General features: G+C 48.4%; 1 protein-coding gene across 11 annotated transcripts in view; it reads left to right on the plus strand.

The window, feature by feature from the left end:
* TRIM9 (tripartite motif containing 9) overlaps positions 1-15,640 on the plus strand; it is a 128,521-nt gene that overhangs the window by 82,452 nt on the left and 30,429 nt on the right. For 8 of the 11 annotated variants that reach the window (XM_084631285.1, XM_084631291.1, XM_084631293.1 and 5 more), the window contains exons 4-6: positions 6,152-6,262; positions 7,819-7,972; positions 14,811-14,968. In XM_084631285.1, the coding sequence (XP_084487411.1) occupies positions 6,152-6,262; positions 7,819-7,972; positions 14,811-14,968 (423 nt within the window). The remainder of the gene's footprint in view (positions 1-6,151; positions 6,263-7,818; positions 7,973-14,810; positions 14,969-15,640) is intronic. The other 3 variants (XM_084631288.1, XM_084631290.1, XM_084631287.1) reach the window with 1 other exon arrangement.

A 15,640-nucleotide genomic window follows, 5' to 3' on the forward strand; every position in this document is an offset into this window, starting at 1 on the left:
CAAAGTAATGCGTGCAGCAGAGTTGCTGGACTCTTCTGGGCTTTTCCAAATCCCCCTGGAGTCCATGAGAATCTTTCTATTGACCGTAGAGGGGTTTGGATCAGGCCCTTATATAATCTGGCGGGATCTGCAGGTTTGAAGTGGTGGAGCCCCCCAGCCCCTTCCATGGGGATGCAAGCTCCAGCGCTCCATCCTGCTCAAGCAGATGAATTACAGGGAGGCCCTGCAGTTGCAAACTGGTGCAGTCTCCCCTGCCCTGCACAGATGAGTCCAGCTTTGTGGGTGTGAGCAGTGGGCCCAAGTTACAGGACGATTGTGCTCACAGCTGAACGCTCAGTGTCTATTGACATAGGCAGGAATTTCATTAATCCTGCTTCATAAACGTGTTGGACCCGGTCCAGACCCAGCTAATCACACTGCTGATGACCACCGTAAATGTTTTGACTTTGCATAATGTTGTAGGTTTAAAATTCCCATGTTCAGTCTTGTGCTTCATCGGCACACATCCAGGGCCTGCGCTCTGCAGGGCAACCCCGTACAGTCACTCGCATTGTCTGTTGCACGTACGCTTCAGTGTGCTCCACTTTGCAGCGAGTAACACAGGCAGTGCAGGAAGAGTACAAAGCCTGATGTGAACCGGCATTGGGCATCTGATCTGTAGTAGGCTCCTGGGTTAGACTGGCTTGCCACTGACCTTAGTCTCTCCTTGCAACCATTTTCTTAATTTAACACTTAGCCGAAACAAAACCATCTGAGATTTACATGCATTGCCAGGTATAGCAGATGGTGGTTCCACTGATGATATTATTAAAGCATTGGCTTTGTAGGGAGAAGCCCATGAATTCATTATCCAGCAAGAACTGAACCAAGATTTAAGTCGCAAAGAAGATTAGGAGATAAAGATTGTTTTTCCAATCCCATATTTGTTGCCTCCCTAGCAGTATATGCATTTCCCAAGGGAGCGTTTTCACAGCGGGATGGGATGAAGGGAAGGCTGCTGCTTTTATGTGCATTTGGCCCGGCGATTACACAGCTCATCAGTGGTCCGACCGACAGAGAAACACACAGTCTCTTCAGGTGGCGTTCACTGGGCGTTGGTGTTTGTGGGCAACGTGCACTTTAGGAACCAGAGCAGGTTCCATGACTGGGCAGCGACTTCTTATCCTGCAGAGCAGCTGTATGGCCAGAAGCAGGTCGTCTGAAAGGTTGCCAATGAGGAGAGAATCTGAGAAAGCCACGGGGTCTACATTGTGATAAAAGATGTGGCCGCGGCTGGTCCAGGTAAGCTGACTCAGGTTCATGGGGCTCGGGCTGCACAGTTACAAATCTGCAGTGTAGACGTTTGGGCTTGGGCCAGAGCTCAAGCTCTGGGACCCTCTGTTCTTGCAGGGTCCCAAAGCCCAGGTTCCAGTCCAAGCCCAAATGTCTACACTGCAATTTGGCAGCTCAGCAGCCTCAGCCCTGCGAGCCTGAATCAGCTGACCCGGGCTAGCCATGAGTTGTTTATTGCAGTGTAGACATCCCCTTACTTACCCTAGTGTACCGCCACTGAAGACGGTCAGATTACAGGGGTTTAGAACCGAAGCACCTGAGACAAGAATCTGGCCCAAGAAGTCTTTTACACCCACTTTGCCCAACGTAAATGACTAGACCAGGTTACAAGGCAACAGGGAATCAGCCCCAAAGAACCAAGAAACTAAGGGCTAACGATAATCCATGCGGGGTCTCAGGACTTTACATGAAGTGAATATGCTCGACACAATGGTGAGAGCCGCGGAGATGGCTTTGGAGTGAGATGCCAAGTCCCAGAGGAGCAGTGTTAAAGGTATAGACGGGGTTAGATTTTTATTGGCCCGTGAACAAGTTACTCTCCGCTTATTCAGGCGATGAAACTCTCGGGTCCCAGTCCTACTTCTGTTTCCCCTTTACAGTGCAGGCAAGGCAGGAGCTTGATTCCCCTGGCCATTGTAAACTAGCCCTAACTATGCTCTGAAGTGGTTTAAAAAGCTGGACTGCAGAGCAGAGGCAGGCCATGTCTGCGGCGACTAGGGAAACCAGCCTGACGCCTTGGCTGGCAGGAAATCTGTTCACACACTGTTCCCCCAAAAGGTAAAGCAGACTTTAGCCCCCTGAGTTTAGGGCCACACATCTTGCTGCAAACAGCTGCTGTGCATGGGGCTATCGTTAAAACTGGCTAATTTAAAATGTCAAACTATATCAAGCGACCAAAGTGAGTGGAAGCCGTGACCTTCACTCGCTGCAGCGTGCTGTGGAAAGAACAGCGGCTGAGCCAGGAACATCACTCCCCATGAGACACCAGCTTTTTGACAACAAGAGCCAAACCCCAGTTCATAAGGCTGGATACAGAGGAGCTTCTTGAGAAATGGCTGGCAGAAGGAATAGAAGAGGTGTGAGGGGCTGGTTGGTGTTAGAAGACAGTGTATTTTATGAAGATAGGCAATATATTATCATTTATATTACACTTTTGCTAAGAGGTTCTATGCTAGGCACGGATCAAACCTATAGTGAGAGATGTCCCTGCCCCAAAGAGCTCACAATCTAAATAGACAAAGGAGGGAAACTGAGGCACAGAGAAGGGATGTGATTTGGGCACGGTCACACAGCTTGTCAATGGCGGAGCCAGGAGTAGAACCCAGGGCTCTAGTTTACTGGCCTGGCCGGTAGGCCGTGCTCCTCCTTCTCAGGGTAATTGTTTCAGCTCACTTGGGTGTCAAATTAGCATTGAATTACATCTTCCTCCAAATTATAGGGAAATCTTTAATATGTCTAGGGCAAAACTCTGATGTGCTCTTCTAATTGCCATACCTTGGTGAGGGCAGCCTCTCTGCATTATGTCCTGGCCTTGAAAGATAACCCATCACTACTGTATGCTGTCACAAAATTAAAAGCAAACTTTAGCATTCACCACTTTGGTATAATGACAGGTTTCAAATTAGCAGCCGTGTTAGTCTGTATTCGCAAAAAGAAAAGGAGGACTTGTGGCACCTTAGAGACTAACCAATTTATTTGAGCATAAGCATCCGATGAAGTGGGCTGTAGCTCACGAAAGCTTATGCTCAAATACATTGGTTAGTCTCTAAGGTGCCACAAGTACTCCTTTTCCTTTCACTTTGGTATAGTGGAACATACCAAAAAACAATGTGTGAGCTCCCCCTGCTGGTTTTACCTCAATAGTGCACTAGTTAACACTGTTTCTGGAGTTGTGAATCCTCTTGGGTTGATATGGTTAGGGTTGCTGGTGCATGGACAGACTAGAGTTGTCTTTTCAGTACATTGGTGCAATTCCTGACTTCAGTGAACTTGGACCTGGTTTGCATCCATGTAAGTGAAAGCAAATTCAGACCCAGAGAATTAAACCAAAGGGGATTACTCTGGCTTCAGTTTCACAGCAATCAAATTGAATATAATGTTTTCCTAGAAAGAGGGATAAAACCAGCAAAAGGGTTTTTGTGGAGAGTCAATACAAATCAGGAGCTATATAGAAAATTATTTGTTGGCAATCCTTTAACTAATGCATTGCTGCATAAGTGGGCATATCAGCCTGAGTCACATGGAGCTCTGGACAGTTTTCAGTGTGGTATGTAATTCTGTATAGGTGGTTAAATTATACCTGAGAAACACAAGATTTCCTTGATTGGCGTGAAGGAGTAATTGCACTCTTAACAGCCAGTCACATGGGCAGAAGTTTAGCGCATGCTTCATTTCACCTTACGGTATCTGAGCAATGAGGATGCTCGGGTGATACATTTCACTTGTCATCAGATGAAGCTACCTTGCCAATAGTGCTGTCTATCCACATACCTGGCTGGTGCATAGACACTGTGGTGTAACTACTGTAGCAATGAATGCGAAACTGTGACCTCCATTTCCGTTTACTGCAGGCTTTTCAAATGGTTTGTTGCTGCATATGGTGATGGAACATCCCATCAAAGCCCTGGCTGGGATGATTTAGTTGGGGTTGGTCCTGCTTTGAGCAGGGGGTTGGCCTAGATGACCTCCTGAGGTCCCTTCCTAATCTTCTATGATTCTGTGCTTTGTCTGTATTAAACATTGTTCACATTGTATTGTCCACATTAAACAAATAGGATCTACTGAATCGGTTAGCTTGATTGAGGCCTAAAGGAGAACTTTACAAAGCTTTGGGCTCTTTTTTTAAAACGTCTCAGACCTTCCATTGGAGCATTCAGCCAAAAGGATAAAATTACTCTCACTGATCTGTGCTACAGATCTCTTATCCTCCGCGAAACATCTCTCTTGCGTACCCTGTGCACAAAACTTCCATCGACATCAGCTGAAGTCCTGTATGCTGAATAAGTGCAGAGTATGCAGCAAAAATCCGTTGCGGCAGGTAAGAGATTGGCAGTAAAGGTCAGAGGGGAGAATTTTGCCCTGAAGTGCCAGTCGGTCGTAAGCACTGACGCCATCTCCCAGAACTCACTGTCAGGAGACCCAAGGGCCAGAGCTGAGAAAGATTGACTCTTTCCAGTGACTCACCGTGAAAAAGGACCATGGGGAAGGGTCAAAGATGGGCATGTTAATGTTTCTGTTTCTAGGATTCAGCATGGTGATGTTCTGTGATTTCCTGCCTGTATAGGCATCTGGTATAAATTGTTGCTATTTTTCTCAGCAGATCAGGGTCAGTGCACCCATGTGTATTCTGCTACTAGGGTCATGCAGCACTTCCCTTTCTAGGGACCCCCTACAGTTGAACTGATGCGTCTTCATAGAGAACATGGTCTGGAGAGCCACAGAGTAAATTACATAAAGAAGCAGTGATTTTACGGGGACTGTAAAGAGAGAGGTAGTGACTGTATCTGTGGAGTGCCAGGCGTTCTTGCTGACGGATTCTTGCTGGTCATTCGTGGGTAGCGCTAAGTAATTCACCTTGACCTGTCCTCCAGATCTGTGGATTAATTTGCATGTGTTTCCACGGTTCTCCTTACCCAGTGACACCAGTGGTTGCATCCTGCAAACATAGGGCCTGCTCTGATGTGCCCTGTGTTGCTGACTCAGCACCGTGCAAGACTGAAGACATGATTATATGTTGATCAAAAAATATAAACTGCAGCATTATCAGCTACTATCTGTAATGCCACCTCGTTCTTATCTAGCACTTCCCACCTGCAGCTCTCAAAGCAGAGGGAGGGCTGAGCTCTGCCGAGGTGGAAAGAGTTCATGGAGAAAGATGTAGCCCTAAAATAAAGGAAGGAGGGGTCTGAGGACCCTATTTTTACTGACAACCCTGGCATTTGGGAAGAAGTTACTTTCACTACAGCCCACCACTAGGGGAAGGAGGCAGTGTAGCCTTGTAAGTAAATAAGGGCAGTAGACTGGGACTTAGGAGACCTTGGGTCTAGTCCCAGCTCTGCTCCTGGTTGCCCTTAGGCAAGCCACTTCACCAATCTGTGCCTCAGTTTCCCCATTGGGGATTGTGATACTGACCTCTTTTGAAAAGCGCTTTGAGAACTGCTGATGAAATGTGCTAGATAAGGACTAGGTGTTATTACTGCTAATAGTAATCGATAATGTTGAAGTTTATATGTGTTTAGTTTAAAAATACAGGGCCAGACCCTCAGCTGATAAACAGGCATGTCTTCCTTGGAAACAGAGTCACTTCGCTGATCGACACCAGCTGAGGATGATAGGAATTAGGTAGCCCCCTTTTAGAATACTTTGGAAACCCTCTAGTGGGTCTCCCTGTCTTCTGCTGCAGAAGCCACTAGATCCCTACTAGAGTGACTGTGTCTATCTGTAGCTGGGCCATGTATGTTGTGTATAGTGAGTAAACAGTTATTTGTAACTCAGCTGTTTCTGTGTTGTGTCCTCGTATTAATGGTGTGCTGTGAGCAGAGATACATCTAATCCACTAGTCTGAATAATTAATCCAATCCAGTTGTGTGCTCTTCATGGATTCAGGGCTCTGGAGGCCAATTATTTAACTCCTGTCTTTGATGTTCTCTTTAGTCTTTTGCTCCCGTCCTTTGACAGAGTTCTTCAGTCTGATCCTTTCATGGTCTGATCCTGTTCCCAATGGCAAAGCCCCTGTTAACCTTTTGGGGGCGGGCACATGCCCTTCAACCCTCACTGCTTCCACCTGCACTTGGAAACTCCTCTCCTCATCCCGTTGCAGGTGGTACGAGACCAGATCTCTCACTGCACAGTCAAGCTGCGCCAGACCACAGGCCTGATGGAGTACTGTTTGGAGGTCATCAAAGAGAACGACCCCAGTGGGTTTTTACAGGTGGGTGTGTGGCTGTTCACTTCCAGGTGCCTTTGGACAGAAGAGCTGGGCTGACTGCGAGGGCGAGCGAGTGCAGGTCCAGAGGCCACATTCATCCCCTGTGTAACTAGGATGGAGTCAGTGGAGCTACACCACAGAGGAATACAGCCCCAGGTTGATTGGTCCATATTCGTTGTCATTAGAAGAACGTGCCAATCCCATCAGGAGTATTTAGGCACTAGATAATACTTAGTAATACTTAATAATATATACTTAGTGATACTTAATAATAGCGCTCTCTCTCTCTCTCTGTGTATATATATATATATATAATGGTCTAAAAATACTTTGTAAAGGATTATTAAAGCTCTACCCCATCCCCATCCCCTTCCTGCCACCAGCATAGGAGCCATGTCAGGGGCCTGGCCAAGGAGAGGAGACATGGCCAGCAGCAGGGTGCTTCTGCTTTCTAGTGTAAGGTTGCTGATGCAATCCTAGGGATTTGTGGGGTGTGGAAGAGGGCTCCAAGGTGGCATATTGGATTGGGCCCAGTCATCTAGGGAGATTTTCTTCCTGCCAATTTCAGTCTAGCATAGGCATGATCTTAAGAAGATTCCTTAGTATTTTGGGGCCCAGTCCTGTTCCACTGGAACTCAGCAGCTAAACTCCCATCCGCTGTAGCATGAGGAGGATCAGACCCTGTGTTAGCTGTGTATTTCTAGAGATTTTACCTGTCAATGAAGACCGAACAAGGGAGACGTATCCCTGTGCTCTAAGAGTGAGTACCGCTGGTTCGTCACAAGAAACGCAGCGGCACTAGCTATGAGGCAGGTCCTGATACCCTTAACCCACGTGAGTAGCACCTTTCTCTGCATGATTTCAATGGCACTGTGCGAAATTACTACTCATTGTGAGCAAGGACATCAGAAACTGGCCCTCTGTAAGGAGAAAAAAATATCTTACATGGATGTCAGAGACTGAACAGGCTGGAGAAGGCTGCATGTAAGGTAGGAAGCAAAACAGGAATGAATTCATCCTGTGAGAACACTGGAACACAGACACTGGGAGAAGAGTTTGGAGGAAGATTCTTATTGTATCTCCAGAATAAATATTACAACACGCAGCCCTCCAGGACCCTAATGGGAGACAGACTCAATACGTGGCTCACAAGAACAATAATAGTTCATAAGAAGGGCTTTTCACTGCAGCCAGTGAAAGCCCTTGCATTGATGTCTCTGGGCATTGGGTCACCCCTATAAGATGGCATTGATTCGTTTGGCCTAACTAAGATGCTCAGTAGCTCCAGATACATAATTTGGTTCTGCTTGAAGTACTGTACAAAATCTAAACCTAAAATGAATGGCCTTGGTAGAGCCCTTGGGTGACACCCTGGCCCCATTGAAGTTAATGGCAAAACTCAAGTCACCATGAAACTTTAGTGACGCCAAAACTCAATGTGGGCAAGCCTTTGATTTCAAGCCCTGTTGACTTTTACTGTCATAAAGAACCAGCTCTTTCTAGGGCACAAAGCACTTGCTGGAGTGGCGTGTAATAACTGAAGTCTTTCTTGCAATCAGATTTCCGATGCTCTGATCAGGAGAGTGCACTTGACCGAGGACCAGTGGGGAAAAGGGACGCTAACCCCAAGGATGACCACAGACTTTGATTTAAACCTGGACAGTGCGCCTTTGCTGCAATCCATCCACCAGCTCGATTTTGTGCAGATGAAAGGTAAGCCTATCTTCAGTACATTTAACAAATAACACTCACCTATCATTGGCTTGTGCGCACCACAATCTCTGGGTTTAATGAAAAATCACTGGATATAAAGGGGCAACACGTTGGAGCTAATTTTATCTACTAGGGACTTTGGTTTTTTAAGATATTTGTTGCCTTACAAATAAAAATTAAGAAGGTGGGTTTAAAACCTCAGAGAAGGTCCTATGGTTAAGCAACTGTTCTGGAGTTCCAGATTCAATACTCAGCTCTGCCACAGGCTCCCTCCAGGGCCTTGGTTAAGTCACTCAGTCGCTCTGTGCCTCAGTTTCCCAGCTGTACAATAGGGGTAGTAAAGTAATCTTTCCTTTCTGCCACCGTTTGTGTCTAGAGGAGAAGTTTTTGGGGGAAGGACTGTCTCTTGCTCAGTGCATGTGTGCGCATGCACCATGTACAAACAATTGACAATGGCGGGGCCGCCCGTGTTTTGCAGGAGGTGCCCAGCACTGGGATCTGATATAGTACCTTCCCTCCAAAAAGGCCAGTGCACTTCACAAGTTGTAATTGCTTTCTCCTCACAACACCCATAGGTATCAGCATTATTAAGCCACGGCACAAAGAGGCTGAATGACTCGTATGAGATCGCTCAGGAAATCAGAACCAGCCTTTGTTTTCTTTTTTTTCATTGCCTCCTGGCTCAATTTTGTCTTAACTGGAGGAACAACCTGCTGTCCCTGCATCTCTGGCTGCCCAGGATGTTCTCTTCTAAACGAGAGTCAGGGAGAGCACAGCTGCACCTGGCCGTGCTTTGGAAACAGTCCCGAACCCATGATGCTGAGGCCACCTGTTCCCCAATTGTGCAGATCTCAAAGGAGATGAAGTTTTTCACACTCGGAGCCAAATCCTGCTTGACTGACTGATGCGCGCTGTCCCTTTGGCTTCAGTGGGAATTCTCACGCGTGTGAAGGGGGGAGGGTTTTGAAGCAGTATAAAGAAATGCCTACATCCCTCTCACATGCCCACAGCTCTCACACACGCTGCTGAATGGTGGTTTGCATTGCCTAGATAACGTGCTGTCTGTCTCCAGTCTGAATGACTTGACTTGAAAGCACAGCTCTCAAACAAGAATGCAAATTTGCCTGAGCCCAAGAGCGTTATCATCTCAGACATGCCAGAAACATTCTGCACGCTACATTGTAGCAAAGAACCACAACATCCAGATCATTTGGCTTTTTCCTTGGGGTTTGTTTTTTTTTGTTTTGTTTTTCTTTGTTGTTCGTTTTTTTAAGCACTTCATCTTAATTTTAATTTCCTCCTGATTATATTCTCTCCTCGTGGGCAACTGGTTCCGCGGTGGTCTACCTCTGCGAAGTCTCATTAATTCACAGAGCTGCAGGGATCCGTCGCAACCTGGGAGCAATTCCCGACTTGTGAAGTCCCTGGCAGTTGAAAGAAGATGCTGATTGGCTGTGACACAGCAAACTGTGATGGGGTGGAGCCAAGCTTACACCTCTTGACTGCCTGTGGTGCCCATTGGGGTAGCTCTAGTGACTTCAAGGTCACCGGCTCAGGATCTGGCCCTGAGCATTCATTGCTGTCTCAGCTGGATGTTCTGATATGCAATTAGTTGATACATGACCAACACCTTGACAATTAGCGCACCCATGACTCACCGTTAGTTAATTGGACCATTGTTTTAAAGCACCAGCTGCATTTTTAATAGAGTGGTGAAGACTGAAAGTCTGGTCAAACCCAGTCAGGGCTGAACTTTCTCTGCAGCTTGCGCACAAATCGTGCAGGCCGTGGGAAGTCTCCTTCCTCCCTTGTATTAATAATTTAGCCTAAGGGGTTTTGTTTTTAATTAGCAAAAGCAAGTCTGCCGCTGGCTTAGCTGCCTTTCCCTTTCCCTTTGCATTAAGAATACACGGAATTCACCAGAATCACATAACTGGGCAACCACTCAATGAAGACCATTTCCCGACGTGGGCCTGAGCAATAGGTGCTGCACAAACTGCACCAACCTGTGGGGAGGCCCTGGGCCTCAAAGGTTCCCCTCAGAGCTACAATCCCGCTGCTGCCCCAGGATTGTGCTGGGCAGGAGTAAATTGCTTGCGTCTTTAGAAGCATGCGGCATGCTCCTGCTCGGCTGGCTGGCATGGGGGGGTAAGGGGTACAGCTCTGCCCCACCCGAGCACTACGAGCAGCGGGTGCACACCTGCTGCCCTGTTCCCACGACTTAGAATAGAACAGAATATCAGGTTTGGAAGGGACCTCAGGAGGTCACCTAGTCCAACCCCCTGCTCAAAGCAGGGCCAATCCCCAATTTTTTTTATTTTTTTATTTTTTTTTTGCCTCAGATCCCTAAATGGCCCCCTCAAGGATTGAACTCACAACTCTGGGTTTAGCAGGCCAATGCTCAAACCACTGAGCTATCCCTCCCCCCAATACTCGGTTTGGAGGGGCAGGGCCTTATTCTTCTCCCTTTGCAGACGTGTTCGATGTAGCCCCGCATGGCCGTATTCTGGAGCTCTGATATTGGGTGTAAGATGATTGAGCCCCTCCCCTTCCTTTCGGAGCTAAGTAATGGAAGGAAATGGCGGCACATGCTGGGACCCTACCCAGCAAGCTTGGAGAGGGAGGGACAGGCCAAGAAAGGGCACAGAAGGAATGAGGCGAGTGAGTGGGAGTGCGCTTCGTCCCGGGGAGGGTACAGCAGAGTCTCCTGTACAGTAATTCCTCACTTAACATTGCAGTTATGTTCCTGAAAAATGCAACTTTAAGCAAAACAATGTTAAACGAATCCAATTTTCCCATAAGATTTCATGTAAATGGTGGGGTTAAGTTCCAAGGAAATTGTTTTTGCCAGACAAAAGGCATTATATACATAAACAGTATAAGTTTTAAACAATTTTAAACAAGCAATTTAATACAGGTACAAGTTTTAAACAAACCATTTAATACTATACTCATCAATGATGTTTGTGGAGCTCTTCCCCCCTCCCCTCCAACCTCCTGAATGCTGGCAGAGTTCGGTGCTGGTTGACGGTGAAAAATTAACAGGTGCTCTGCACCCACCGGCAGCAAAGCTCCCCCCACCCCCGCCTCGCTGCCTCCTTCCCCGAGTGCGACGCTTCCCCGCTCCTCCCCCTCCCTCCCAGAAAGTCCTAAGCGCCGCCAAACAGCAGTTTGGCAGCGGGGGAAGCGCTGGGAGGGAGGGGGAGGAGGCGGAGAAGAGGACGTTGTGCAATGCTCCCTTCTAAAGTCGCTGCTCTTCCACAGAATCCTGCAAGCAGTGGACAGAGCAGGCAGCCAAACGACGTTATAAGGGAGCGTTGGACAACTTTAAACGAGCCTGTTCCCTAATGGAGCAGGGACGTAACATCAAAACAACGTTGCGCGGGAGGGCGTTAAGTGAGGCATTACTGTATAGACAAGCTCGTAGGTGGGTGGAATACATGACCTAGCGCTCAGCCTGCCGCGTAGAAAGACCCCCCCCAGAGGCACATAGGATATGGACGTAAACAGGCTGATTTCCAATCTGATGATGATGATGCAGCCGTAACGGCTGGCGTACATGCTCCGCCACGTAGCCTGCTGACAGCGCAGTTGCACCCTCTGCGGCAGTGGGACCGGGGGCGCATTGCCCACCCGGGGGGAGGAAGTGCCATTTCAGTTCTTCAGATCACAAACCTGCTGAGCCAGGAGGTGACGAACCAGCACCAGCTGCTCGCAGCCCAGAGAGCAGCTCCTGCCCTAAAGGCACCGGTGTGGGGGAAGGTCTTAAGCTGAGATACTGGGTATAGGGGGGGGCAGATCAGACTTGAGGAATGGAAGGGAACATGCAGGACAGCTGTCACACTGGAGCCATAGGGAGCACACTGCTGGGAAAGGACAACGTCTCACAGCTACTGGAGAAAAGCCTGTTTGCACAGTGCACCGGGGAAACCCCCCGAGACAAATCGTGATAACCCCGGGGAGGCTGCCCCAGACATGAGCCACATGGCTTAGGTCTCCCAGATATGGTCCGTGGCTTGTGATCTGGCCTCCTGGTGCTGCTCGTGTGGGGCCATTAGCAGGGCAGCTGAGGGTTCCTCCAGTGTATCAGCATGTGGCTTTTCTCTTCCGGTGTTCATACCTTTTCCTTTACACACTGCCCCATCTCCCTTCCCCACCTGCCACCTCCCATTCTCCTCCCCTTTACGCCTGTGTTGTGCTTTTCCTGTTCCCTTCTTTTAAGACTGAAAAGACGAGAAAATCTGGGGACAGGGGGAAGCCGTGAAGCAGAGAGACCCCTCCAGAAAGGCGGCCAAGTTGCTGCTTTGCTGGGATGTGCCTTTAAACGGTGCCGGCTCGCAGCACTGTTGTCGGCCTGTGGCTCTGGGGACCTTGTGAGACGGGGAAGCACAGGGCCGTGCGTTTTAGGTGTGTCGGAAGCTGGAGATCTGGTCTGCCTCCAGGCTGTCGGAGAACGAGATTCGTTCTGCTGTTGAGGGAATTCAGCCACCCAGGCCCTGTGGGCCCAGTTTGGACAAAACTTGCCAAGAATCTCTCAAACCCCTGGCACCAGGATTGCCCCATACGCAAAGCCTCCCTTCACCCTCAGCAGAGCAGGCAGTCCCCGCTCCCAGTGCTGGCATAGCCACAGTTTACATGTTACAGGTGTCTGACCTACCCACTGAATTATACCAAACAAGGCACTTGTCCCTCCTTAAAACCTGCCGGTGCCGTGATGCCCACACATCACTCCCGTCTGGCACTAATTCCCCAGGTGACCCTCTGCGACTTCTGCTCAAGAAGTTTTGATGCAGCTCAGCTATATGTGTCGAATCATTAAAAGTAATTCCGTCTCTTCTTCCCCTAGCAGACTGGATTGTAATACATATCATTTCTCTCCTGTCGTGCAAGCTGGCAAGTGCTATATAGATAGGGAACAGGGCTGGAATATGTGAAGTTACGAGAGGGAGGTGGTAGAATCTCCTTCCTTAGAGGTTTTTAAGGTCAGGCTTGACGAAGCCCTGGCTGGGATGATTTAACTGGGAATTGGTCCTGCTTCGAGCAGGGGGTTGGACTAGATGACCTTCTGGGGTCCCTTCCAACCCTGATATTCTATGATTCTATGATTAAGTCTGGACTAAGGAAATGGGTAGGGTTTTTCCCCCTTGGTAGTAAATGTTTCAGTAGAGAGGTTAAGTATCACTGTGGGGTCAGCTATGGGCTGGGAGAAGCGGGTCCCCTTTCCCTGTGGAGTCTCCTCCAAGTCTTTTGTAGAGCAGGAGCAGACCTCCTTCTTTTACTTTTTGTTTATTGCAGATGAGCTAATGCTCCTGCTGGAGCAGAAAATACCATGAAATGACTTTTTGTCTTGGGCAGGAGCACACATGGAGGCTTGGCTATGGACTATTCAGCCTTTTTCCTCTCCATCACTGGTTCTAACCCAACAAAGACTGGAGACTGAAAGTAGTTACCGGCTGGTCCCTGTTTGGCGGCCTCCGTGAAATGAATTTGTTGCTGTGGTTTCAGTACACTTCCTAATGGACATGAGCACTGACAAAACCCACCCCTACAACTGACTCTGGCAATTTGCTTGAGTGAGTCGGCAAAGAAGCCCAGCCATGAATGCCCCCTGGGGTACGTCTACACTGGAACAATAGACCTGCAGCACAGCCGCGGCTGGCCGGGGTCAGCTGACTCGGGCTGCGGGGTTGTAAAACGGCAGTGTTGATGTTGGGATTTGGGCTGGAGCCCGGGCTCTGGGACCTTCCCCCTTGCAGGGCCCTAGAGCTCGAGCTACAGCCCAAGCCCGAACATCTACACAGTAATTTTACAGCCAAAGCCCTGTGCGCCCGAGTCAGCTGACCTGGGCCACCTGTGGGTGTTTAGCTGCTGTGTAGACGTACTTATGGAGTCCATACTATGTTCACTTCTGGAATGGTGACTGTGGGTTGGCTGAGGTACAGTCGCAAGATTTTGTGGTGAAATTCACTGTACCTCTTTTGAAGATCCTTGGCCAACTTTGGTCAACAGCGATGTCCACCCAGAACATTTACTTGCACTGAATTAGCACTATTGAAAACATATTTATCTCTTGTTATATGTGGCTCACTGTACCTATCACAGCGACCCGCTCCCCCCAGCCCCCGAATTACTGCTCCTTCATGACCCACCGTGAGGAAGATCAGGTGCACCTCGAGCCACAAGTCATCGCAAAGGCCGTGATCCCGACTCACCCATCTGCTATTCTATTGATACACTGCTGTAACTCTTTTGATTGCAATGAACTTGCATGGCGGAAACCTGGGGTAACAAAGAGGTGAATTAGACCCACTCTTTCCCCTGATGCTGCAACCAGTGGCCGTGTTCTCATCCGGGAATGATAATGCCTGTCCCTCTGAAGCCAGACTCTCACAGTACATCGGGAAGGTGCTCCTATGACCTTCCTGGTCCTTGATTATGCCGTTGTGATGGGAGGCTTATGTATGGGAGCCTCGCTCTCACACCTGGGGGTGTGGTGCTATGTTTTCACACTCATGCAAAATTTATTCGAAAGCAAATGTAAGAGAAAATGAAGTAGCCCCAGTAAAATTTCACATTGACAAGCTGATGAAAACCCAAATTCTGCAAAGCTTCTCACGGGAAGTGAGAAAACCCAGTCCCTTCTTGTTCCTCTGTGCCTCAGTCCCATGAGATTTTACCTTAAATCCATTGAGAAATGCAGACTAGGTAACAAGCTTGTAAACGTGGCCTCCATATACTGGCGAAAGTGTGCATGACTTTACATGCTATTTGAATGCGCTTGCTACGCCGGATGTCCACTGTGGTCGTAGAAGCCAGGGTTACACTAATTTTTGTTTAGCTTCCTCTCCAGTGCCGGCACCCCCAATCCTACAGCTAGAAGAGTGTTGCACCCACAACAACAGCGCCACGTTGTCCTGGAAACAGCCCCCTTTGTCGACCGTGCAGGTGGAAGGATATATTCTAGAGCTGGATGATGGGAACGGTGGTCAGTTCAGGGTAGGTATTGAGAGCACCTGTTCCACTGATAAAACGTGCCTTACGTGGAAGACCATGCCAGTGATGAGTGAGCCACACAGGAGCATTGCGGATAGACAAGAAGCAGGCTTCTATTCTGCAGAGATGCACTGGGCTGGAGAGCCTGCCACTGCCTTGTAGAATCACAGAAATCTTAAGTCTCATGTACTGTTTTCACTCAGGTTACACAGGTGTAAATGATCCCACGAGGCGCACGGCAGTGGGGCATCAGGCCAGTTTTGTATTGTTTTTTAGAAGAGTTCGTATGTTGTTTATTTCTATACAGTAAAAGCTTCTCCCGGATGTGAACTGAATCTTTCACTTTTTGTCAACAGCTTCAGTCTGGTTTTTATTCCAGTGAATATTCTTATTGTGAGGGACTTGATGCAGGTGATAGTCTGTGGCCTGTGTGACCCAGGAGATCAGACCAGATAGCCAGAATGGTCCTTTCTGGCCTTAAAAGGCTGTGGATTGAAAACCCAGCTGCTAACCTTGCAGGGGGAAGTGAAGTAGTCTCACAACAGTCGACTGTAGACACCAGTTCAGAGATAGTTGAAACTATCGGCCAAGGAGTGCTTGCCATGATGGAAGACACCGCACAGTTGTTCTGTAGCAGTGGCTCAGGATAGATTATTACACAGGGCCTACCAATTC

The sequence above is a fragment of the Lepidochelys olivacea genome (assembly GCF_965140295.1).
Source record: "Lepidochelys olivacea isolate rLepOli2 genome assembly, chromosome: 6".
Classification (NCBI taxonomy): Eukaryota; Metazoa; Chordata; order Testudines; family Cheloniidae; genus Lepidochelys; species Lepidochelys olivacea.